Source organism: Leuciscus leuciscus (assembly GCF_965113295.1).
Source record: "Leuciscus leuciscus genome assembly, chromosome: 2".
NCBI lineage: Eukaryota > Metazoa > Chordata > Actinopteri > Cypriniformes > Leuciscidae > Leuciscus > Leuciscus leuciscus.
The window spans coordinates 11,213,400-11,239,952 of NC_138726.1; the positions used below are offsets into that span (position 1 = coordinate 11,213,400).

The 26,553-nt window shown below is 36.1% G+C and overlaps 1 protein-coding gene across 3 annotated transcripts in view; it reads left to right on the forward strand.

Moving 5' to 3' along the window:
- Positions 1-1,282: 1,282 nt before the first annotated feature.
- Positions 1,283-26,553, forward strand: part of usp53a (ubiquitin specific peptidase 53a) — a 55,114-nt gene continuing 29,843 nt past the window's right edge. The window contains exons 1-10 of one of the 3 annotated variants that reach the window (XM_082161710.1): positions 1,283-1,680; positions 16,909-17,152; positions 17,324-17,489; positions 19,220-19,312; positions 19,408-19,542; positions 21,308-21,421; positions 22,361-22,443; positions 22,612-22,711; positions 23,661-23,807; positions 26,014-26,163. In XM_082161710.1, coding sequence (XP_082017836.1) covers positions 17,346-17,489; positions 19,220-19,312; positions 19,408-19,542; positions 21,308-21,421; positions 22,361-22,443; positions 22,612-22,711; positions 23,661-23,807; positions 26,014-26,163 — 966 coding nt within the window. In that variant the 5' untranslated portion in view covers positions 1,283-1,680; positions 16,909-17,152; positions 17,324-17,345. Of the gene's footprint in view, positions 1,681-4,544; positions 5,450-16,908; positions 17,153-17,320; positions 17,490-19,219; positions 19,313-19,407; positions 19,543-21,307; positions 21,422-22,360; positions 22,444-22,611; positions 22,712-23,660; positions 23,808-26,013; positions 26,164-26,553 lie in introns of those variants that run through there. The other 2 variants (XM_082161708.1, XM_082161709.1) reach the window with 2 other exon arrangements.

Sequence of the window (26,553 nt, forward strand, 5' to 3'; positions counted from 1 at the left end):
CAAGGTGTTTCCTGGTGGAAATTAATGGAATTTCTGCATAAGTGCAATTCTTAAGTAAGTTTAACAACTATAGCCTCTTTCTTTCATACAGTAGAGAGCTAGAGCTAAGAGTACAGTAGTAGTATATTAGTATACTATTCTGTACATGGCCCTGGTTCTAGGTCATTACTATTAAGGCCCCTTCTTAAAAAGAGTAGCATTCAATCTTATTACTGAATGTATTTATTTATTTATTTTGCAATGTTTTGCATGTTAATTACAATTAAATGAAAATGTATTATAGTTTTTATTTATTTTATAGTATATTATAGTGGTTACACTTTATTTGAAGGTGTCTTTGTTACCCTGTAATTATAAGTACTGAGTAATATTAATTAACTTTATGTACTCTAGGGTTAGGATTAGGGATGGGTTTGGTTTAGGGTTAGTTGCATGTAATTACACATCATTTACAGAATTACTATAGTAACTACATGTAACAATGACACTGTAAAATAAAATGTTACCATTATAGCCTAGTTTTTATATGAAATGATTTTAAAGTGCATTTTGACTCACTTAAGTAGGCTACAGGTAATTTCATTATTATTTATATTGCCTTTGAAATATGGTTAAAGTGCACTGCCGAATGTAATGAAATCCATTTATGGTGAACTAAAATATACATTAATGTCATTTCTATTGAATCTTGTATGTCAGATATTTATATATATTTTTATTTTACATTAATTGATAACATTAAATGTAATATTGAATATCATGTACACTGGAGGTCAAATTATACTGTATTATAATTATAGTACTCTGTGCTTTAGTATGTTAGTCAACATTTCAATAAGTCTATTTATTTAAAGCATGACACAAGATTAAAACATTCCGACTTTTAATTAGACATTATTACATAGTGCACTTTTTAAAAAGTGTAAGTGTTTTAAGAAACATGAGAAGTGTACTCTCTCTTTAATATACATAAGTGGCCTTTTATTTCATTAATATTATAGGCCTGTTGTCTTAGGCTACACGTTTATTTATTTTTTTATATATACTTTTAAGATTATAAGTTGTACACTACAAGTGCACTTTCGATATTGTTCCATATGCACACGTCGCTTTATTCAGCTGACAGGCCGATATGTTCCAAATTCTGCAGCTCCGTAAGGTTTGAAACACAGCCACAAAAATAAGTAGCTTCTCTGTGTCGACACAGCAGAGGAAAGTGTGAGAAAGCAGGAGAAACTCCTCCCTTCGTCGTGCTGCACTGGGACAGACTGCAGTAGGCTACATACTAGTGTAGAACAGAACAGAGGCGGAGTTTCACCTCAGCACCGAAACCAGCTGAAAACACTCAGGTGCCCGCAGTCAGTCAGTCAGTAACTCACATCAGTAATGCACACAGGACTACTGCAGGGACCTTTCATTTCACTCTACTGGATTTAAATAACTAACTAAAGAAAGAGTCAAAACAATAAGAAGATATAAGAGCGAATGCGCTTATGGTGTTATGTATAGTGTACATCTTTACCGGTGTGTTTTCATGCGTCGTCTGTCGCTTCCGCTTTTCCGTCCAGCAGTTTAACGCCGAAATTCAGCAGGAGTCAATGGGAATTTCTGCTCTTCAGTAAACTATTTCACTGGACACTGAAAGAAAAAGAGGAGTATCCGTCATTTATTGTTCATGCGGTGAGTAGATGCGTCTCTTGTCATGTCAGTACATTTTGTTTTGGTCAAACTTTTCAACGCCATGTTTCGTTCGTTACTGCGCATGTGGCGGAAATGCACCTGAATCAGGTAGACGCGTCTCAGCGTTTCACTACAACACTAGCATTGCAACTTGCTTTACTGGTTACATTTAGAACCTTTACGTGACAAATCCCTAAATTGTCTATTTTGTATTTTGAAATGTTTTACTTTGTAGCCAACTTAGTACAAAGCTCGTGTAGGCTATGTCGTGCCGTGTGTGTGAAGCAACGTCAATATTTTCAATATAAGCACCACTTGATGTCACTACTGCTAAATACGAATCCGCTTTGATACATGTATGGAAATGTTGTAATACTATACAATATACTAGATACAATACAAAGCTGAATTCAATTCAATTATACATTTATGAAACTCATCCTTACTATTCCTTTATCCTCGTGAAATTGGGAAACTTGTCTTTCTGGCAGCAGTGTTTGTGGTTCTCGTCTTGCTTACATTGAAATTGTGTTTTAATGTTTTAAATTCAGATAAGAATTTAAGTTCAGAAATTCAGATAAATGCATTTAAATAGAGTTATTTAAGGTATTTGAGACAAGATTCATGTCATACACCTACACTAGTTTTAAAAATAATTTCCTTAATCAGTTTGTTTGTCTTAATACTTGTGTAGAGAATTTATCTTGAGTTAATTTTTCTGGCTCATTTAAAAAAAAATCTTCTTCAAATAAATAAATAATATATAAAAATATCAATAAATAAACCCCACTGAATGTGATTATTTTCTTGCTGAGATCTAGTTTTTGTCTTACACAATTTTGCTTATCAAATCTAAACTAACGAAAGAAATTACAGATGCTTAGATTTGACTTGAATGCATGCTGATTAAGAAAACAAATTATTGCAGTGTACATGATAATGACTGGTTAGTTGAAGTTTTGAATATAATTGGAGAGTAAAAAAAGTGATAGAAACTGGATAAATTGTTAGGTCAAGTTTTGAGGTCTTTTTTTTCTGAGTAGACTGAGGTAGAAGCTGTATTAGAGGTATTGCATCTGGGGATGCAATGAAATGTTATTCATTAGTTTCTTTCCCACAAACATTACAGCTGATTAAATTGACTCTATACACCTGCCAAAGCACTCTTCTCATTAAAGTTTGCTGCTCGTGCATTTCATTTAAACACCCTGCCATGCAGAAGTTCAGCTAGGGCTGGGCGATATGGCTGAAAACTGTATCACGATATAAGTGTTTCATATCGGTCGATATCGATAATTATTGATATTTTTTATGACATATTTAAAATAAGGACCAGTCCAGGAGACAAATACATTACATTTAAAGATTTTTTATTTTAAACTTTCTGATTATAATCCCATCAGTTATAAAGGCAGAAATGTCAACACGACCATGGAAAACACTCACTCAAATAATTAGTCTAAAATCTGAATGAACACTTAACAATTATCTCTTAACATTAAGGTGCAAAATTAAAGAATACGTAAGAAATGCTTTATAAAGGGGTGGGCGATATGGCAAACATATAATATTACGATTTTTTTCAGGAAAATCACGATTAATGATTTTATCACGATTCTTTTTTATGTTTTACTATTTTGTGGCTGTTTTTAAAATATGGACATTAGTTTGGCTGTAATGCTCAAAGCCTTAGGTAACAAAATGTAAAATAAAAAAGAATGGCAGACAGGGGCGAAGATAAAAAAGTTCTCATTATGTTCTTTGTTATTAAATATTAAGATCAAAGATACACATTACACGTACACACAACCTAATATACAGATTAAATAAACAGTGCTTTATGTTTTCAGCGACAGTAGGTGTATTTAACAGTAGCATTGAAGAAAGTAAATGAACAAATATGAAAATAAAACAAAACAGACTTCACTGTATAAATTATACATTGATACTCAATAAAGCTACTATTAAAGTTATCAGTCAAGAGCAGTGAATGATTTTCTCTTTGCATTTTGTTGTTTTATTAACATTAAAGGGATAGCTCTGTTTACTGTTTGGATAGCCACATTCTTCAAAACATTAATATTTGAAAATATAAGAAGGAAATTAATACAGGTTTGGAACAACATTAGAGTGCGTAAATAATGAGAGAATTTTTATTTTTGGGTGAACTATCCCTTTAAGGACAAGCGGCAGCGTGTTTACTATTACTATACTGTCTCTTTAAGAGCTGCGCGCGACGCGTCTAATATACACGCATTTGACAAGCAGATTTTCTCTCAATTTTCTCAAGTTTGCTTTCACTTTAGACATATCCGACTAGTTTATGTAAACCTTGTGTGTATATAACAGTATTAGCACAATAAGACTCGAAATATAGTCCAGTATCCAGGCGCTGGTAGACAGAGTGCATGTGAGCTTCACATGTACGCGCTGAGAAACGCACACGTTAAAACAGCTCATAAGCACGCGAATAACAGAGAAACTGACGATGGTCTTGCATAATTTGCAGACGACATGGTCTGACTACGGTCAGACTTGAAGTCAGGCGAGCTGACTTTTCCTGTTTTATCAACAATCGCTGTATCACAACACGCTGGTTCTGTTACTGAAGAATCCAACACGAGACAACAATATTGCGCAACCATACTGACTGGCTGTTGCGTGTCACCCCCTACGTTGCAAGGTTACCAGAGAGTTGAGTGCCTTTGTTCATGCAACCAAATTTGCTTTCGCAACCTCTGGTTTCTTCCGACGAAGAAAAAAAAAAAATATCGAACGTTTTATCGAACGCATTTTTTATTGATATTGATTACGTGTCTATCGCGATACATATCGTTATCGTTTTATCGCCCAGCCCTAAGTTCAGCATTTATACACAAGAGACTAGTCAGCTTTTCTTTGGCTCATTTAGTAAGGCAAGAACATTTTCCATAAATGTTAGAATATTCTCTGATCACTCAGAATGGTTATGTGCCATTAGTATTTCAAATATCTTAATTTGTGTTAGGTATTAGTGTGGTGACTCTTTAGTTTAGACTCCAAGTAAACACATTATGGATATTTCTTTACCAAAACATTTTGAGACTTGAGTATTGTGAGATTGAGCAACATTTCTTTAGTTTGCATGCATGTTGCCAATTTCAGCACGCTCCTATTTGCTTTGCTGTTGCCACCGAGACGGCATGCGGCAGAACCGGCTGTGTCTTCCACTGTGGGAAGCCGCTTATTCAGATCTGACTGACTTCAGATCAGTTTACAGCTGTACCCTTTCTAGGTGTTTCCTGGTGGAAATTAGTGGAATTGCTTAGGGAGGAGTTTCGTGGAAAGCAAGTTATGCAGATCAGGTTTGATGATTTCACATGCAGCCTGAATACGTTCAGTAACTATTGTAGTGCAATGCATTCCTAGTTTTTGCATAGGCGTGTGCGTGAACGTGTATGTGTCTATGGGCGTCTTTTGAAACACATGACTGTTTGTGCAAGCTTAACAATGATGTCACATTTATGAATCATACAGGAAGGACAACATTGATAAATGAACATTATGTTCAAGGCTGTGTGGATTTACTTATTTTGACAGGTCTTTAAAGGGTTAGTTCATTTATTTTATTTTTTTGCGTTCTCTTTATGAATGTTTTGAACCCTCAGAGTTTTGGGTGAATAGACTTTCAATCGAGAGACGGAAATCACTCGGATTTCATTAAAAATATCTTAATTTGTGTTTTGAAGATTATGGAAATTCTTATGGGTTTGGATGGAATGACATGAGGGTGAGTAAATGATGATAGAATATTTGGTAACAGTTTATTTTACTGTGTCCTTGTTACATATGTTACATGTACTTACCATAGTAACAGTAAATTATGCATAATTACATGCAACTAACCCTCAACCAAATCATAATAAGCCAGATTAAAATGAAAGTCATTTAATCGCGACTAATCGCATCCAAAATAAAAGTATTTGTTTACATAATATATGTGTGGGTACTGTGTATAATTATTTTGTATATATAAATACACACACATACATGTGTATATATTTAAGGAAAATGTGTGATTTATATCATAAATATATGTATATCATATAAATATATATATACAGTATATGCAAATATTTCTTAAACATAAACATGCATGTGTGTGTTTATATTATATAGCCTACTTAGTACACATACATTATGAAAACAAACTTTTATTTTGGATGCAATTAATCGCAATGAATCATTTCATATGAGAGTATCTTCTCAAACTTTATTCATGCTTGTCATGCACTGTTAAAACAATCCACCTATTTCAACTTTTTGAAAGTGTAATCAAATTGGCTGTACAGTACAGGTGATTTCAACTTGAATTATTTTAAACTGACTTAAAAAATAAGTTGAATCTCGTATAACTTGTATTTAATTTTGATGAGTTAAAGTGATGCAACAACAGATGTTGCCATGATGACTTATTGATCATGTCACTTTTTTTTTTCAGTGTGATTCTACTCTGAAAGTAACTGACAGGTGCTTATAGGTAAATGTACCCAAAGCGGTAGAAGTTTTTGCTGATCTCACTGAATCTAAATAGACCCTTTCTCAGCACAGCAGCCAGCTGCTTCATTTGTTATTGTTTACAAGGAATCCTCCTCTGAATATCTGGAAGTGTCTGACTAAGCACTTCACTAATAATGCATGAAGCCACTGAAGCTGAATAAATGTTTTAAACCCTGTTGGAGGAAACCATTTTTTCAGTTGGAAATGAAAGGAAAGCGAGTTGGTGGCCGCATTGTGAATTTGACATTTATTGGCAAGCCGTAGGGGAAGTGAGGAAACGTTTAGGAAGTCGAGTATGTTTCATAGGATATTGTACTTCAGTCACTGATAAAAATGAATGTCTCCATACATCTGTTTTTGTTTGTTCTGGAGATGTTTTGTCACCTCCATACAAACGCATTGTGTATTTAATGGCTGTGACCTGACCGGTGTCTGTGTGTACTCGAAGTGCTGACCGCGTGCTGGAACGCAACGCATGACCAACAGGAAGCCCACACAGGAAACGGGGCGGCATTGTTGCCTGAAGCCAAAAGAGCCTTCTCCATTCCTGCGGGATTTCTGCCGCTCCCTCGGTGTTGTTTCGGGGTTTCGGGAGCGTGTCATGTTTCGCCTCAGCAGTGTGTCCCGCCAGGGCAAAACTGGTCTTTTTGTGTAGCAATTGTAGTGGGTTTGCTGTCAGAGGAGGATGTTATTCTTCACAGAGTGTCATGTTTTTAGTTCTGTGGCGTGTGGCTGTCCCATATTCCTCACAGTGGTTATTTGTCCATTTTCAATATGTTGTTTCAAACCTGTATGAATTTCTTTCTTCTGTTGAATACAAAAGAAGATATTTTGAAGTATGTCGGTAACCAGACAGTTGATGGACCCCATTGACTTCCATAGTAGGAAAAAAAATACTATGTCAACTGTTTGGTTACCGACATTCTTCAAAATATATTTCTTGGGCTAGGTTTAATTTGTGTGTAATTTATTAGGGGTGGGCGTTGTAGTAACAATGACTGACTTATTCAAGCATACATTAAATATTGAAGAACAAGTTAAGTAAAAGTATAATTTGCACATATTTACTATTGAGTTTTATGGACATTGGCTTTTCTGAGGTAAATGTAATGTTAAAATCTGTTTTATTGACTTCTTTCTGCAGTTTTGGGGAAAGTTACTTTTAAAAGAAATGCTTTACAAACAATATTGCGTTACTCCTTAAAAAAAAAGTAACTAATTGCATTACTTAGTTATTTTTTATGGAAGGTAATGCATTACGTTACTTTTGCATTACTGTTTCTGTTTACTGTTACTTGTTTGAAAAAGTAACCCAGATATTTTGTTGTAAATTTAAAAGTAATGTTACTTTACTATTTACTTGAAAAAAGTAATCTGATTACGTTACTCGCGTTACTTGTAATGCGTTACCCCATCACTATCTTTTCGTGGTTGTAACACTGATTGAGTGATTACATTAGACATGATTCATTTCTACGGAGCCCTGCACATGACATGCAAGAAAAAAAGTAAATTGGCACACAATCTACTAATTAGTTCCCTCGATTTGCTAAATCGTGTGGACGATATAGCAGATCAAGGGAACGAAATGGTAAATCGTGCGTACGATTTAGTAAATCGAGGGAAAAAACTCACATGATTTAGCCTACAATTTTTTTACTTTTTTTTTTCATGTCATGTGCGGGGCTCCGTACATTTCAGTATGTTTTTTTTTCAACATTTCTTCTGATTTTCATTCATGTTTATTTCATGCTATAACTAGTAGTAAAGAGGAAGGGATAATTGTTCACGGCTACAACGATCTGTCACGCCACAAAGCGGCAAAACAACATTCATTTTTTGAATTTCATAATTGACAGAAGATAAGACTTGTTTCATATCAAAAGCACAAAGCTTATTGTGATTTATTGGATGGGAGGCATGCTACAAATGTTTAGCGTATGTAAGGTTCACTCATCAACTGAACTGCATAGATTAAAAGATTGATTCTTGGGATTTAAGAATCCATATCGGTTCATCAAAATCGAGACATTATATTTTCAACCCAGCCCTATAAAATGTCAAAATCATTGTTTTTATTGCATAACTATCCATCTGTCATTTTCTGCATGTGTTTCTCATACAAATTATTTTCAGACTCCTCCCTCAGTTGGATATTTTTATCATGCTTGCATTGCAACATTGATACATTTCAATCAAACGCATCATTACATTGCTGTTACATTGCCAGATTACTGTTGACATGCGAGTTTGCATAATCTGTGTTGTGATTTAGACTCAGACATTTTGTCATTGCTCAAACACAAGAATGTTGCGTTCATTAGCATCCATTTTACAACGTTATATGTGTCATACATATCCACTTTTCACAAGGATAGGATATCTGTAAATGCTAAATAGCATGATATTTTGCTGCTTCAAATAGGCTAAGTATGGTATGTACCCATAATGTGATACAATTTGGCCACATGAGTTATGTGGAAAAATTTAGTTGGAGTTGAAGAATGAGTCAATGAATTAAAGCAGAAAAGCACATTAAACTTTTTGAACTTGTAAAGGGCCTTGTGATAGAAATAAATGTTCTTATTTTAAATTAACATTAATTATACATTGAGTAGTGTTACAAATGATGTCGTAAAATGATCTTTTAGAGTGATTTACACCTGCAGGAGCTTCATTATTCTGTGAATCTGTGGAGGGATCTTTACTTTAGCTTAGGAAAGATATTAAACCATTAGTGATTAGACAGTTCATCGAAGTCTTAAATTCTGTACATTACAGAACCTTGAGCTCCATATTCAGATAAATTATAATCTTAGTGCTGTAGTCATGGTAGGTAATTAATACGTAGGTAATATAAAACTAATGGATAATGTAAGTAGGAGAAAGAGCCATTTATTATTGTACTTAAAGTCTTAAATATTCCATTACAATTCAATGTAATGTGAGTAAGACGATGAAATTGTTTTTGTGTGTGTTCCTCAGAACATGTTTGGTATGTCTGAATTTTAATTTTGGGATTAACAATCCCTTTAAATGTGTTGCATAGTTTGTTTTCAAGACCAAGAATAATCAGGATTTTACTTCCCATATATTCTTAGCACAAAAAGTTTAAGCGAGTCGTAAATTAGGAAGCTGATCAAAGGAGTAATGAAAGCACAGGAAATGATCTCATCTGTACTTCAGACATTCCAGCTCTTTATAGAATGGATGAGGGAATCTCTTACATTAGGAAAGAAGAGGAAGAGTGCCATTGCATGACTGAAACCAGACTGTAAATTACTGTATATTTTGAAATGTCTGGTTTAGTAGCTATGATGGTTTGGTGCCTAGATATGGATAAAGGGCCGCCTTGTGTTTGGAGTCTAAAAAAGAATTGGGATTTGTTCCGTCTGTTGTATCAAAGATCATAAGTCCGATCACTTAGCACACCTCTCCTCAACAAGCCGTGCAATAGAGCGCTGCAGGGATGACACATTTTAAGCCAAAACACAGAAACAAGTTAGCATTTTAGCACTTCCGGTTCCATCATCCTGAAGTCTGTGGGTTTTTTGAATGGGTTTTTGGTTAAATGCTTGAAAGTCTGTGGTTAACAAGCTCAATATATTTTCATGTTTTATTCTACATCATAATATACACCAGGAATATCCCCTTGTGTTTTTTTAAGCTTTTACTTGTCTTGAAAATGGTGGTTGATAACAAAATGGGACTACAGAGGTTGTCGGGACATTAAACGTCATCATCACATTTATGCATTTACATATGCATATAGCAGATGCTTTTGTTCAAAATGATCACTCTAAACAAGTAAACTCATCTACTACTGATTAGTTCGCTTTCACCATATTGTTGTCTTTATAATCCAAATACCAATGGAAAAGTCCTATTGGGTTTTTGTCAAGTTTTGGTTTGATGGTTCCAGTTTGGCCTATATACATTACATACATAATTGCAGGGATCTATTTGATTCATTTCTGTTGCACAAATAGAGCAATGTTGCCAACGTTTAATTGTTGGGGTTAGTGGTTTGTTAAAATCCACAACCTTAAAGGATTACTTCACTTCAAAATGAAAATGCTGTCATCGTGTACTCACCCTCAAGTTGTTTCAACACTGTATGAATTTCTTTCTTCTGCTGAACACAAAAGAAGATATTTTGAAGAATGTCAGTAACCAGACAGTTGATACTATGGAAGTCAATGGGGTCCATCAACTGTCTGGTTACTGACATTCTTCAAAATATCTTCTTTTGTGTTCAGCAGAAGAAAGAAATTCATACAGTTTTGAAACAACTTGAGGGGGAAAAGGGCGGGGCGGGGGAGGGGGGAACAACTCCAAACAAATAACATTGGACGTAACAGTGAGTAAATGATGACAGCATTTTAATTTTGAAGTGAACTAATCTTTTAAGTTTGAGCAATTATAGTGAGGTTTGGCTTAGCAAATACCACTGATGATCATCTACCGATCTTACAGTGTACAGTAGGTAGTGTGGACTCTGTAGCTTTCAAATGGCAGGTATTTTTGTCATTCACCTCTTTTTTTTTTTTTTTTTTTTCTGTGCTACCTCACCCTCGCTGGCCAAGTTTGTGTCATGCTGGGATGAATTACCATAACCGGTGGCTCATGAGCTCAGGAGAAAAAACGTCACCCATAATGTCAGCATTTTCCGCTCTCCAGCTACATCATCACCTGATTGTGGGAGCTATGATTCGCTCTGCGCCACGCTGCTTTCTATTACTGCCAGTGATGATAAGACTGCAGAGGCAGGGACTCATGTTTCCAGCCTTGTGACATCTGAGAGGTCCAAACAGAAGTAGTTGTGACCATGTGTGGGTTGGTAAAACGAAGTAATAAAAAAAAAGTTATAAAAACATATCTAATAAAGAAATGGGATTCTTACCCCTGGGTAACTTTATCCAGGGGCTTTTTTTTTTCAGTAATGCTTCCTCTGTGCTGCAAAATTCAGTTTTTCTGTTGTATGTTTGCTCAAAGAAGAAAGTTCCTTTGATCTGAGTGATGGAAGTTGAAGTAATATTAGAAGGTGACATTTTGGAGGATTTTAGTTTCCATGGCATGCTTTAAAAAGTCTGTTAAAATATTGCTCAATGTAATGTTTATATGAAGACATTTTCCATATTGATAGAAGTTTTGCCCGTATTTTGAATCTTATTGCCCATGTTTTAGGGTTAAAGGAAATGTCCGTAAACCTAACAGTGTCCTAACAGACTACCTTTTCCATTTTTTACAGATTTGTTTTCTCACATAGTTTTGTCATTTTATTAACTTTTACTTTTTAAAAACAGTATAATTTACTTTTATCTCCACCTTTTAAACTCTTTATATTTGATAGCCGATAACCGATATATTGGCAAATTTTTATATCATTTTTGAGCCTGATTACAAAACAAAAGTTTCACCATTAAAAGCCATGTCCCAAGCACACAATTATAGTGTTCTCATTATAATTTTAATGTAGCCTATATGACTTGTGCTGCACATGTTGCACTTAACTGTATTTTCCTTTTTGAAATGATTCCAATTATATTTGAAGCAATTCAAAAGCATCATGGTGAACAGTGTGCATCTGAATAATCCATTATTTATCGGCTAAATAATCCATTATTTATCGGCTTTAATATATCGGGCAAATTTTCTTATCAGGCTGGTAACGTTAACATTAAAAATGAACATGTATCAGCCGATACTGATTTGGTGGCCGATATATTAAGCATCCCTAATATCACAAGTTCATCTCATGACTATATTGTACCCCAAAAAGACCTGAAATGTAAATGAAAATCAGTGAATATCGTGAATTTTTCTCCTTTTCTGCATTACTGTAATGGGATATTTGATCAACTAATGTGGTGAAAGTTTTCATTGTGAAATATGACCTAGACGGTCTCATAAAGATTGAATCGGCCTTTTTCATAATTTGGCTTAAAATCAGAACTTATGAATCAGACTGAACAGATGACACCTGAACATGAACATCATGTTCAAACTAGTTGTTGTTGGCTCAAACTGGAAGCATGTGTTTGCAGAGGTGTGTCTCCAGGGCTCCCAATCCTGAAGACGAGAGCTCTTTAGCAACACTGTATCTTAAGTGATCACCCTGGAATGTGTTCCTATGGCAGACTGTGACCACATTATAAATGAGAAAGGAACCTCACAGGCTCAAGTAGGTGTTTTTGCCTTGTTTACGTGCTGCTTTTTTGTTAAATCTCAGCAGAAATACTGTTAGTGGGTCAGTGGTCATACTGTGCTCTGGTCCCCTTAAAACTACTTCTGAGTTGTTTGAATACCAGTGTGAATAAAATGCTGTTCAGCAGGTTTCCGTTGCTGTCTGTGTACTGACACGTTCTGAGAAAAAATAACATGCATCATCCTGACATTTTTGCTTTCTCAAGTTTGATGACTTACTCGTTTGTTGATGCTTTTCTTGCTTTTCTGAATGAGCGACAGTCACAAGAGTTGGAGACAAATATGTAGTCTAGGTCATTTTGGGACAAACATAGTTTAACAGCATTTGCTGAAACTGAACTTGAAACCAAAAGTTAATCTTCTTATTTTTTGGGTCAGTTTTCACCAAATCAAACGGTTCTGCGGTTTATCTTCTCCAGACCTCCACACCACAATCTCAGAGCCAAAAAATGTCCTGTTCAGTTGTTAACTCTTTCCCCGCCAGCATAAAAAAAAAAAAAGTTTGCCAGCATTTTTATCATTTTCACAGAATTTTCATGGCCCCCTTGAATATGTTCAACATATCAAACATGCAATATATCAAAAGAAAGAACAACCTGCTTTATTCTAGCTTAAACATTTTGAGCAAAAAGCTGAGAAAAACACATTTTTGTCAAAGACTATGGGCCCTATTTTAACGATCTGAAACGCAAGTATCAAGAGTAGGGATGCACAATATATCGGCCATCATATCGGTATCGGCCGATATCGGTTCATTTTTAATGTTATCGTTATCGGCCCGATCATAAAATGTGTCCGACATATTAAAGCTGATCAATAATGTATTATTTCCTCCAGCTGAGACTCTTCAGATTCGCACTGTTCAACATGATGGTTTTAAACTGCTTGAAATATGATTGGAATCACTTCAAAAACGGTAAAAGTACAGTAAAGTGATACAAGTCTGTCATATCGGCTACATAAAATTATCCTGAGAACATCATTATAATTGTGTTTGAGACATGGATTTAATGGTGAGGATTATCGATCAGTGGTTTTAGTAATCAGGCTCTCAAAAATTATATAAAAATTTGGATTTAGATTTATCGGCCAATATATCGGTTATCGGCTTTGAAATATAAAGAGTTATCGGTATCGGCCAAAATGTTCATATCGGTGCATCCCTAATCAAGAGCGAAACGCAAGTAACTTTGTGGGCGGGTCTTGGGCGCTGTTGCTATTATACCGGCGGGATAAATGCGTCTTGCGCCCGACGCAAATCTAAAATGGGTTGGTCTGAAGTAGCTTCATTATTCATAGGTGTGGTTTGGGCGTAACGTGAAATAAACCAATCAGAGCGTCATCTCACATTCCCTTTAAGAGCAGACGCGCTTATTTTATAGCGGATTCCTATTATAACGGCGGATTTGCCAGACGCACGCCAGGAGCGGTTCACAGCCGAGGAGACCGACGGTTCTCGTCAGGGCCGTAAAACACAGAGAAGTGACATTGGGAATGGAGAAACACACCCAAATTAACTTCGGTTAAACAGGCGTATGATAATTTGGGTAAATATGTAAGCTAGATGTATGCTTTTATAATTATCTATCCATCTATCCATCTATCTATCTTTTGCAAAACTGAAAACTGCTGCTTCTGTGTAGATGAGAGAATCAAAGTGTATGCGCGTTGTGCACACGCTACATTGATTATGGCCAAGCATGCGCCCTTAAAATAGCATATGAATAACATGCGCAACGCGCCACTGACTTTAACTAGATTTTTTCGGTTAGTGGCGGAATTGTTTTCTAAACGTGCAAAATAGCATGAGGGAACGTTTGCGCCGGAACACGCCTCCTCTTTGCGCTGAACCGCCCCCGGGAGCGCAAGTGTATTTCTTAGTTAACCGACGTGCGTTTGTGGATGGAAAAGTCCGCTGTGCGCGGGTGCAAAATAGGAATGATACATGCGTCGCTGTACAAAGTCAATTGCGCTGGGTGCAAGATAGGGCCCTATATCCAGATCAGATTCAGAACGATGATCAAAACACAGATGGAGTAGATCGAGTCCATCAACACCCCAAAGCTTGCACAGTTATAGCTCGTCCTGGGTCAACATTTCATTCAGTAACATTAGGCACTATGAAGTTTTGATTTATATGCTGTTTATTGTTGATGATCTTGTTATTTTACAAATGCATCTGCTTCCCTATGCTATTGGTTGTTTCTGCTGCTTCTTTGCCGGTGTTTTGATCAGGATGTTCAGCACTCTTTCAGAAGATGTGTAATAGCGCCCCCTACCGTTCAACAGTGAAAACACGGAAAGCTGGACATTTGGGTCTGGATGCGTTCTCACAAATGATGAAAATTTTCATCAGTGGCGGGGAAAGAGTTAATATTGGTATCACAGGAATGCATTATTTCAGCATGGTCTCAGAAAATCTTGAAAAGATTCTTTCTCTTAAACAAAGCACTACTTTTGGGTAACATTGCCTAGGCCTACTAGAAACGATAAATCAGTATAAAGTTGTGGTAATGGTTTTAAAACCATGTAGTTATGCAGAAACTGCTGCGTGATGAAGAATGGAGCATTGGGCCACTAAGCAGAAAAAAGGTTGTCATCGACCAAAAATGGTAAATTATTGCAATGTTTTTTGTTTTTTTATGGGAGTAGGACTGTATGAGAGTTTGCATACAGTAAAACTCCTCCAATGCATCAGTCAGGGTGGAGAGCATGTTTTCAGATCCATGGGTGTGTTTCAAAATGCTCCCTGGTTCTGTAATAAGTGCACTGCTCAAGGGAGTCAGCCATTTCTAGTGCTGTCGCATTGTCAAAATCATCCCTGGGCACTGAAATCTTTGCTACCTGGAACTTCCCAAACTCCACATGGATTCTACCCTGTGTGCTGCGATGAATGGGAATGTTATCAGGAAGCTTTGACCTCTTTGGCTGCAATAAAGATGAAAAAAAACTAACTACACAAGAAGGATATTGTTTAGACAACAGTGATGTTAAAAGACAATTAATTTTTTCAGTAATATTCTGAAATATTATCGGACTGCACTGACACTACCAGATGAGATTGAAACTTGAGCTGGATAAGGACACTTGTCTTCTGTAGAGCTGCTTTTGTCAATGCTGTAAAGTTAACCAATTGATTTAATCAATGAATTGACTCAACATTGCACTAAATTTAGCTGAGTAATGGCACTATTGTCTTCTGTAGAGCTGCTTCAAAGCTGAATTTAAATTGTTTCATAATAGATCAACTTTGCAAGATCGACACTATTGAACTGAACTGAATCAACATTGAACTGACTCAAAGTGAATAATGACAGTATTGTCCTTTGTAGAGATGCTTATAGCTGAGCTGAACTCCTTTCATAATTGATTAACTTTAAACATTTATTGAACTGAACTGAATTAACATTGAACTGACTTGAGATGAATAACAGCACCATTACATTCTGTAGAGCTGCTTTACTGCTTAAAGGTGCTCTAAGCGATGTCTCACGTTTTTTAGGCCAAACATTTTTTGTCACATATAGCAAACATCTCCTCACCATCCGCTAGCTGCCTGTCCCCTGAATACACTGTAAAAAAAACACGGTCTCTGTAGACACCCCAGGCTCCACAAACTGCTACGAAAACAAACTGGGCTAACCCGCACCACGAAACATAACAAACTGTTCCAGCCAATAACCGACAAGAAAAATTTGGGTTGTGGTTTGGGGGGGTTAGTGCGCGGATGAGGAGGGAGGGTCTAGCTAGCCTCCGTTTAGTTTGACAATACTTTAAACGTCAACAAGAAGAGACGTCACCCAACATCACTTAGAGCACCTTTAAGTTTAAACATTTAAATTTTTCAGTATGAACACTGTTATGATTCTGTGTATTACTGTAAAGCTGCTTTGAAACAGTCTGAATTGTATAAAGCACTATATAAAAAAATTACTTGACTTACTACAGTTTTGCTTTAATGCAATGTTATCACGTCATGATTGACTCATCCTAATATAAAAGATATTAAGGCCAATATAAATATTACAATTTGTTTTAACCGCACAATATACTGATTTTCGATTGTAAGCAACAAAGAAGCTGCCATTGTATATTTTCAGTCTTTTATTGCTTTTCTGTGCACTTGCCAAGACCGTGATGTCAGCTTGCTGGCACCTTGCATTCTGTAGAAACAAGTCGGTGCAAAGTCATAAAAAAGTTAAACAATAATGTTATTTAGGTCAGCAGTGCCAGTTGGATGAGCTGACCTACTGACTTTTGCACAGTTTTGAATGATTAGCCACTCCTCCCGTTAATGATTTATAAGGAGGTGTTTATAATGACAAGCGTTTCTGTGTTGTTGTTGTTAGCGTCTCAATTTGCAGGAATCAATGTATGTGATTAGTCGGGCTCAGATTCAAAGTGTAGATTAAATTGCGAGCGAGTTATTCAAGCAGGCATGTTCATTGCTTCCAGAATTCATGCATTTGCTTCTCTCCACAGAGTGAGTCCTGCTCATCCTAAGGCTGATGTCCTTCAAGAGTAGCGTCAGAAACATGGATGACCCTTTAAAGGTTGACTGATTCCAGCTGACACCTCATGTGTGCTTTATAACTATGCTGCGAGTCACTAGAGGCCTTATGGCCACAGTATCCGCCAACAACTCGCCAAATTCCCCAACTCAATTCAGGGAATGATCAAACCATCCTGTCTAGGACATACACATCAAGAGACCTCTTACATACAGGTCAGTAGCAAAAATAAAGGCTTTTACTCAATGATTGACTGGGAAGCAGACCTTAAAAGCCTCAAGTTAAATAGTCATAACCTTTTTCCAACAGTACCATCTTTTGTTTGTGAAATCATTTCTTGAAATTACAATTCAAACCTTCTTTAACAAGTAACTGTTCATCAGCAGGAAGGCAAATACCCCAAATCCAATGGCATGGGTCAAGTTCTTCAAGAGACCAGGAGGCAATCTTTCCAAGTCTTACCAGCCGGGATCTATGATGTCCTTGGCCCCCACCAAGGGACTACTAAATGAGCCGGGACAGAACAGCTGCTTCCTCAACAGTGCAGTGCAGGTTTGTTTGCCTGAGGGAACTTTTTTTAATTCTTTTCATCCATTTATCTCTCTATCCATCTGTCTATCTATCTATCAATTGATACACACACATTACCATTAAAGGTTTGGAATCATTAAGATTTTTAAATGTTATTGATAGAAGTCTTACGCTTACCAAGCCTGCATTTATTTGATCAAAAATACAGTAAAAAGTGTAATATTGTGAAATTTGATTACATGATGAAAAGCCGAATTTTCAGCATCATTACTTCAGTTTTCAGTGTCACATGATTCTTCAGAAATCATTCTCATTTGCTGCTCAAGAAACATTTCTTATAATTATTATACATTTTTTACACAGTTGTGCTTAATTTTGTGGAAACCATGATACATTTTTTACACAGCATGTGTGAAATATATATCTCTTGTAACAAACTAAATGTTTTTGTTGTAGGTTTTGATTAAATTAATGCATCAATAAAAGTATTAATTTCTTTAAATAAACTTACTGACCCCAAACTTTTGAACTGTATATATATTCACAGTTCCACACAGATTGGTTCTTACCAATGGTACTTTGAGGTAAATGAATATGGTAATGGTAATCATTTTACCATATTATTTAATCATGAACATAATGACATTTAACATGGCTTTATTAACATTCACTGTCTAATGGCTTCAACTTTGAACAAACGAAATAATGTTACCTAGTATATCATCTACATATAAAAGTCAGATCAACTGGACTTACAAGAGTAATGTAAAAATATCACCCACCCCTGTAAACATTCTAACTAGCTTATGACTCACATTGAGTTCTGACCACAGCAACCTGTCATCTCCTCCTCAGTGTATTTACGGCATCCCAACTCCACCCATCAACCCCCAAATCTTGCTCACAACAGTGTTTGTCATGCTCCTAGTCTGCAAGTTACTGCAAGCCAGTTTTCCCTCTTGGATAGGATCATGGACATTATGATTGAGTGTATCTCTTCCTCTCTGTTATCTTGTTCCTGTACTCATCACCATGGAGTGAGGAGGTCATACTCAGACTAAGTTGTCTGGGGCCTAAGGGAAAGAGACAAGAGTGAAGAGTAACCTTACACTGCCAGTCCACACACACACACACACACACACACACACACACACACACACACACACACACACACACACACACACACACACAGATGAACATCTCTCACCCCTCTGTCATAGCCTAATCTCCCTTAAGCTGTTCCACCAAGCAAGGACAATGAGTCATATTTCTCAGAGTTTTAAGAACAAAAGGATTCCCAATAAGAAAAGGCAAAAAAAAAAAAAAATGCATGGACATTGGATGTTGACTTTAAGATTGTCACTTTGAAGCATCATGCAAAATCAGAAGAATGAGTAGTTTAGAAAGATACATTGGAGGAGAAGCACACCATTTAGAGGAGATCCCTACCTAGATAGGGCTGTTTCAAACAGTAGTCGGCAAATTATGGCAAATGAAATGGCAAATTTAGGTTTAGTTTTAAAAAAATTACGGCGTCAATGCTAAGCAAACCAGGACTAAATGTATAATTTTTTTGTGCCGGACCAAGAGAACTGAAGTGTGAACACACCCTTAGAAAGTAGCTGCCTATGTAGAAAGTAGACTGTGAGGCGGCTCATTTCAGCTTGGAGCAGAGATGTAGTAAATGTTTGTCATTCATTGAGGTGATGTATTTCTAAATCAGAATTTCCTGTTAATTCCATGCACTCCAGGTGCTTTGGCACCTCGATATCTTCAGACGGAGTCTTCGTCAGCTTCCAAACCACTACTGCTTGGGGGACTCCTGCATCTTTTGCGCTTTGAAGGTATTCTCATGGCCAAACTCATCATAAAGCAGTATTTAATACTTTCTTTAATGAAAAGTGTTAGTGTTAAAAAGCACTTCATGTTTGTTTCGCAGGGAATATTCTGTCAGTTCCAGCACAGCCGAGAGCGAGCGTTACCCTCAGACAACCTGCGTAATGCCCTAGCCGAAACCTTTAAGGATGAGCAGCGCTTTCAGTTAGGCTTCATGGATGATGCTGCGGAGTGCTTCGTAAGTGTCTTTGTGTGTGATTTTGAGTCAGACCGAGGAACTTGCCATGATATGCATACATTTTGATATGTAGGGCTGGTTGATTGTGAAAAAAAAAAAGAAAAGTATATAGTATATACTTTTTGTAGCTTTGTTTTAACCCACTGATGCATGATGACCACTACAGATGTGTATATCTCTCAGAATTAATCAATTGAAATCGTTTATCGTTATCGTAATCTTTGTTTTCGTTTTGAAGTTCAAAACAAAACATTGAGATGGGTGTTATTAACTAAAGTTTTTGTTAATTGAAATACAATAAAATATTACCATTAGATGAAAACTATAAAATTACTAAAACTGAAATAAATTAAAGCGTAATAGAATATATATATATATATATATATATATATATATATATATATATATATATATATATATATATATATATATATATATATATATATATATATAAATAAAAATAAAATACTACAGTAGTATTAAAAAAAATTTGGATAACATTTGTGATTTAAAAATGTATGTATACATGTATTTTTATTTTTTTTATATATCATACTCTTAATGAACTAACATAAAGTGCATTACGATCAATGCAACATATCAGACATTTTGATATAGCCAAGGAATGCATACTATGTTATGTATTATTATAATTCCTTAAATAATATTTTTTATTATTATTATTTTCTAGATAAAAATATATTTAGACTTTATAAACGTCTTTATAACATTTATCCTATTATCTTTTTTTTTTTGTGCAGGTTGTTGGTAGTCTTTGGCAGCGTGACTTCTCAATTTTTTTACAATTTTTCACATTTGTGGGTAATATCCAACCCAAGTACTTAATTTAATATAGTCATTTTTTATCTTTAATTTAGTCATTTGTCAACTTTTATACAAATTTCCAAATGAAGCTCAGACACAGCACAGTTCATGCACCCTTGTCCTAATCTCTCTCTCTCTCTCTCGCTCTCTCTCTCTCTCTCTCTCTCTCTCTCTCTCTCTCTCTCTCTCTCTCTCTCTCTCTCTCTCTCTCTCTCTGGAAAGCTGAAGTAAGCATGTTTACCCCTTCGGTATGTGCAGGATTTCTCTTAGGGCCACCTAATTGCAGTAAACCTGCTTAGAACTGGGACCTGTAATCAATTTCTGTTTAGCACAGCAGGACTGTGGAGAGTCAGTCATTACCTCAGTAAAGGTCCATTTACAGTGCTCCCCTAAACAACACAATCAATGAATGATCTCTATCAAAGCAAGCCTGGAGTGCACAGATGCGTTCACACTGCTCTCAGTCAATGCAGGTTCTCTATCAGCGCTTGGCTAAAGAGGCTATCCCGACAATGCTTTTGTCTGTTTGTCCGGGTTGCCTTTTTATACTGAACTAGGACTGTTTTAAAACAAGCTAATCTTTACTGGGGAAAATTAATCTTGCCTCCTTTCAAAAAGCAAATTGGTGTTAACAGCGCTATTGGTCTTGCTAAATGTACCCACGGTTCTCAGGTTTGAAAGGGTGTATTTAAGCAGATAATAGGCTTGGGGAAAATTACTAAAGCTTAGAGTGCATTCACTTCATGCCAAGGCATCATTGTACCAGCCCAATCAAATCCATTGTGTATATATCTGGTAATACAATAAATTATTGTTTTCATGTCAACATAATTACTGTGTGTGTGTGTGTGTGTGAATATGTATTATTATTATTTTGATATACTTTTGTGTAAAATGCCTCATGACACACACAAACTGTAGGCTTTTGTATTTTTCATAGGAGAACATTCTACAAAGGATTCACCTGCACATCGCACCAGATGACGATATCGACGCCTGCACATCCAAATCTTGTATCACTCATCAGAAGTTTGCTATGGCACTTTATGAACAGGTATTGTAGCGCTTTAATACTCCTTCACACATGTGCATGCAGACACGCCTCCTGTGACTAATAGAGAATTGATCGCTATCCTGCGACGGTGGTTTTCAATCAGTCGGGTACAGTGGGCGGAATAGTCGTAGGGAATACTAATTCAGGATCCATTCCCTCTCCTTCTCCTGAGGCATGGGAACAAACATAGCCCTTGTAATAGTATTGTGATGGTATTAGACGTTAATAACATGGTAGACATGTGTGTATATAGTGTGTCACATAAATTACAGTTTAAACGCTTTGGTCATTACATTTGTATTCAGCTTTTATTCAGCAAGGATGCATCAAATTGATCAAAAGAGACAGTAAGGACTTTTACATAGTTTAAAAAAAGATTTCTATTGCAAATAAATGCTGTTCTTTAGAACTTTCTAGTCGTCAAAGAATTACAAATAAAAACAGTTTCCACAATAAACTTAAGCAGCACAACTGTTTTGAACAGATAATAATAAGAAATGTTTTTTGAGCAGTAAATCAGCATATTAGAATAATTTCTGAAGGATCATGTGACACTGAAGACTGGAGTAAAGCTTTGCATTACAAGAATTAATTAAATTTTTTGGAAAACCTTGTTTTAATTGTAATAATATTTCACAATATTACTGTTTTTACTGTAAGAGACTCATTGCATAATACATAAAACCATTGTTAAGCCGCGGTACATTTTGTGTACACGAGAGACTACCCTGTAAAGCATTGTGTGATTTGCTTTTTGGACACAAGAAAGTGTTCATTCTTGTTTTGCCCATATAAGGAATTTTTAAATTGGATACACCCTCAGGTTGTACACAGTTTATGTGGGTTGAGACATCTCTTACATCATATAAAGTAGTGTAATTAAGGCTTTACATCATATATTAGCATGCATCACCGTGTGTGTGTGATTTCTCCCCACAGTCAGTGTGTAGGAGCTGTGGTGCATCATCCGACCCGCTACCCTTCACTGAGCTTGTACACTATGTGTCCACAACAGCCCTCTGGTAAGTGAGACCCTCTCCAGCCATCATGCCAGAAACCTGAGACGTGTTTTTGTTGGTATATTGACCTAAAAAGATAAAAATACCTGAAACTGTTTTTTTTTATTTTTTTTTATATCAAATTGCTTTTTTATCTCGGTTTCTCTTTCTTCCTCTTTCTCTGCACTCCAGCCAACAAGCCTCAGAGATGAGAGATGAAAGGATGCGCCCAGATATGTTTGGGGAGTTGCTAAAAGCCGCCAGCACAGTTGGAGATATGCGTAACTGTCCGGTAGGTGTCTGGTAATGTTGATTAATAATGTAGAATTTACTAGAGCTTTTAGCCCTTAGAGGACACCATCATGCACTAATATGATGGCTCTTTCAGTGATGTGATGTGATGTGATGTCATGTCATTAAGCACACACAAGGACAAACACACATACCCTTCTTATCTTATATTCTGCAAGAGTAACACCTCTATGTGACGGCAAGATGAAACATGAGACCGGAACGTTCCTCTCGCATATCAACACATTCTGCATTTTTAAACCGGCGAAGTAGGAAGTCATCGTACTAGTCACTGTCAGAAGCATGCATCTCATTAAAGTAAAAAAGTAAAGTAAAAACATGGTTATTATAGTTAACTAAATCTAAAACCTAAAAAAAATCATAAATCATAAAATCATAAATTAAAATGAACATTAACCGAAAAAAAAATAAATAAATTTTTAAACATAACACTTATTTCAAGGTAGTTGCCAAGGCATTTAGTTTAGCTGAAATGCTAAAATAATTTAAATAAAATAATAAAAACTACATAGACGCATTTAAAGGGGACCTATAAAGCAAATTCTCTTTTACGTTGTTTTTGAACATAATTATGTGTCCGCAGTGTGTATACAACCACCCTGTTATGGTAAAAATACATCCACTCTGTTTGCCATTTTCCACGTAAATCAGAAACGGTTTCTCAAATGAGCTGTTCAGGAATGCATCCATTGGGATGTCACAGTGGAACAGGCCCTAACTTTCATGATGACAAAGAACTGCAATGTCATGTTAGCGTAACCATGATAGAGATTGTTGGCAGAGTATCCAATGCACAAGCTGTAAAGGCTCCACCCTCTTCTGGAAAAGGGGGTGGGGAGCAGCAGCTTATTTGCATTTAAAGATACACACACAAAAACAGTTCAAAAACAAACAAATAAATAATTGTTTTATCGCTGTCCCTTCACTAGAGTAACTGTGGTCAGAGAATCAAGATCCGGCGCGTGCTGATGAACTCTCCAGAAATCGTGACCATTGGATTTGTGTGGGACTCAGAACATTCAGACCTCACTGAAGACGTCCTCCGATCTCTCGGACCACACCTCAACCTCTCAGGGGTAAGAATGCTGTCTAGCAAACTTTCTCAAACACTCTGCTCCACCTGGTTCATTTCAGAAAGGTGCTTGACTCCGTCCTAAAGAATCAAACTACAAAAGCACTACAGGGCACCAGGGGATCATGAAACAATGCTTTGTAGAACATCTTGGTGACACAGAATAAAAGATTTGAACGAAAAATAAATATTTAATGTACTTCCAGATTGGTCACATTTGATTATACTTTACAAGGTACTTTCAAATGTCAATTTGGTATAAATTTGAATGTGTTGAGGATGAAATAAAGTCTTCAGTTTTACTTACTAATAATTATTGTGGCTGGTGTGCCATGGTATGTATTACAATACTGATTAATACCATATTCAAATAACATTACATTGATGGTTTTTAAAGGGAGAGTTAACTAAAAACATTTATTTACCCTTGTGTCATGCTAAACCTGTAAGACTTTCTTTCTATTGTGGAAAAAAACACACATTGTTTCCATGCAGTAGAAGTCAATGGTAACCAAAACGGTTTGTCATATTGGTTTGATTTTTATAAAAAAAATTGTTGAACAATCCCTTTATATGTGCATTAAAACATCAAATCAATCCCATGCAATTACACATATCAATGGTACTTCTTTTTCTTAGCAGATAAAAAATATGATAGTTGGTAAGAAGAGTTTTTTCCATATTTCACACTTAGGAAATAGATGACCTAAATTTACAAGAATCTGCTAATCAACTTGTAGGTTACTCATTTATATGTCATTGAAGACTGAGTCGTTGTGGGGAAATCCAGTAAGAAATATCTTATTCCTGGCTGTAATCTAAAATATAGAATTCATAGGATGCCTCCATCCAGATTAAATGGCTATAAAAAGCTTCTGACCTCCCCACGGTTACTCTTTTTCAGTTATTTATTTTTATAGCACATCTGGTGCTGGTGTCATCGAGGCCGATTTATGGTTAGTGCCTTGGAACATATGTATGAAACAAAGTAGGAGTTTATCCTCTTCATAAGACTGAGGTTGTGTAACTGCATCAGTGACTGCATAGCCCACGCTTGATGACCAGAAAGCCACTACAGTGGAAGGTCATCTGGTGTCCGAGTGTGTAGACGGCCTTCATTACCAGCCTCATATGTGGGAGTATAAAGCCATATTTGAGAATTGTTTTCCACCAGATGGCTGTTCTGTTTGTGCAGCTGTATGCATTGTATATGTTAAAATGCATCTGTAGGTGACCTTTCATATCTCCTTATAGAGCTGTACAAACAAGCATTGTGAATTTGGTTTGGCATTGAAGATCTAGATTGGAAGAATCAGTTATTTTACCCCAAATTGTCACAAATGCTAAATAGCTTTCATTCTACTTTTCGCCCACTTCCATGTTACCATCCTCCAGTTGGATTAGTCTCAGCAGAAACCCCCTGGACAAGTACAAAGGCTTTAATTCATTCCCTAGTTCTCCATGTGATGTTGGAGACTTCAGAGGAAAATGGCTCCCCGCCTGCCTGCAATCCATTGTTTCACGAGCCTCCAAAGAAAACCAGCTATTCAGGAATCAGGGGTGGAGGAACAAGTGTTGGTTGTGCAATAGCTGCTTTATTTAAACTTGTTTCAGCAAATACATACTTTTGCGTTTTGTCACCTACTTCTGCCTTCTAATTCTGAAGACTCTTTGGTTTTTCTCAGAAGACTGCAGTCTAGCACATGAAACTGCTGTAAACATGCACCCAGAAATTATGAATGTGTCATCGTTTACTCATGTGGTTCTGTGATTTTTCTTTGTTTTTTTCTTTTGTGGAACACAAAAGATGTTTAATTGGATGTTTATGCTGCTCATGTGTGCACAATTAAAAGTAAATGTTGACTATGGACTGTCGAGCTCCAAAACAGACTGGAAGTATGAAGAATTGTGGTACTTGTAAAGCACTTTTTTTATTTTTTTATTTTTTGGAGTTCGATGGCCCTTGGTCACTCCGTTTTCTCTAAATGGAGAAAAAGAAACCGTATAAACGTCCTGTCTAACATCTCTTTTTGTGTTTGACTGGAGAAAGAAAATCATACAGGTTTGGAAGATATGAGGGTGAACAAGTGATGACATGGTTAATAAATTATATTAAGTTAATGCAACATTAACTAAGGGAACTTATTGTGAAGTGTTAATGATTTTTGGGTTGTGTTATGGTTGTCTAATAAATGCATTTGTGTTTGCAGCTCTTTTATCGTGTCACAGACGAACGTGCAAAGAAGAGTGAGCTGCTATTGGTGGGAATGATCTGTTACTCCAGCAGACATTATTGTGCCTTTGCCTACCACACCAAATCATCCAAATGGGTTTTCTTTGATGATGCCAATGTTAAAGAGGTAAGACTATACTTGCCTGTTATGGATTGAATCCTTTTGTCTATATATTTACACATCTACTATTCATAATTCTAGCAACTACCCAGCAGTCCTGGCACTGGTGATGTGCGTTATTAAACACATTCCCTCCGTCCACACATTTAAATATCTAAACATTTATACCATTTTCACTGATCACATGGTCGCTATATCCGTTTTACTTCCTGTAACTTGACACTGCAACTGTTTCCTCCTTTTTCACTCTCGCTGTGAAGTTTATAGTTCACTGAAAAATAATTTGATGGATTTAATTTGAAACTGGTTTCACTCAAAAATTGCAAATAAATTTCACGATTACTTACAAAGAAACCACAAATAACACATTGATGTAAATGTGATTATTTTTATTTT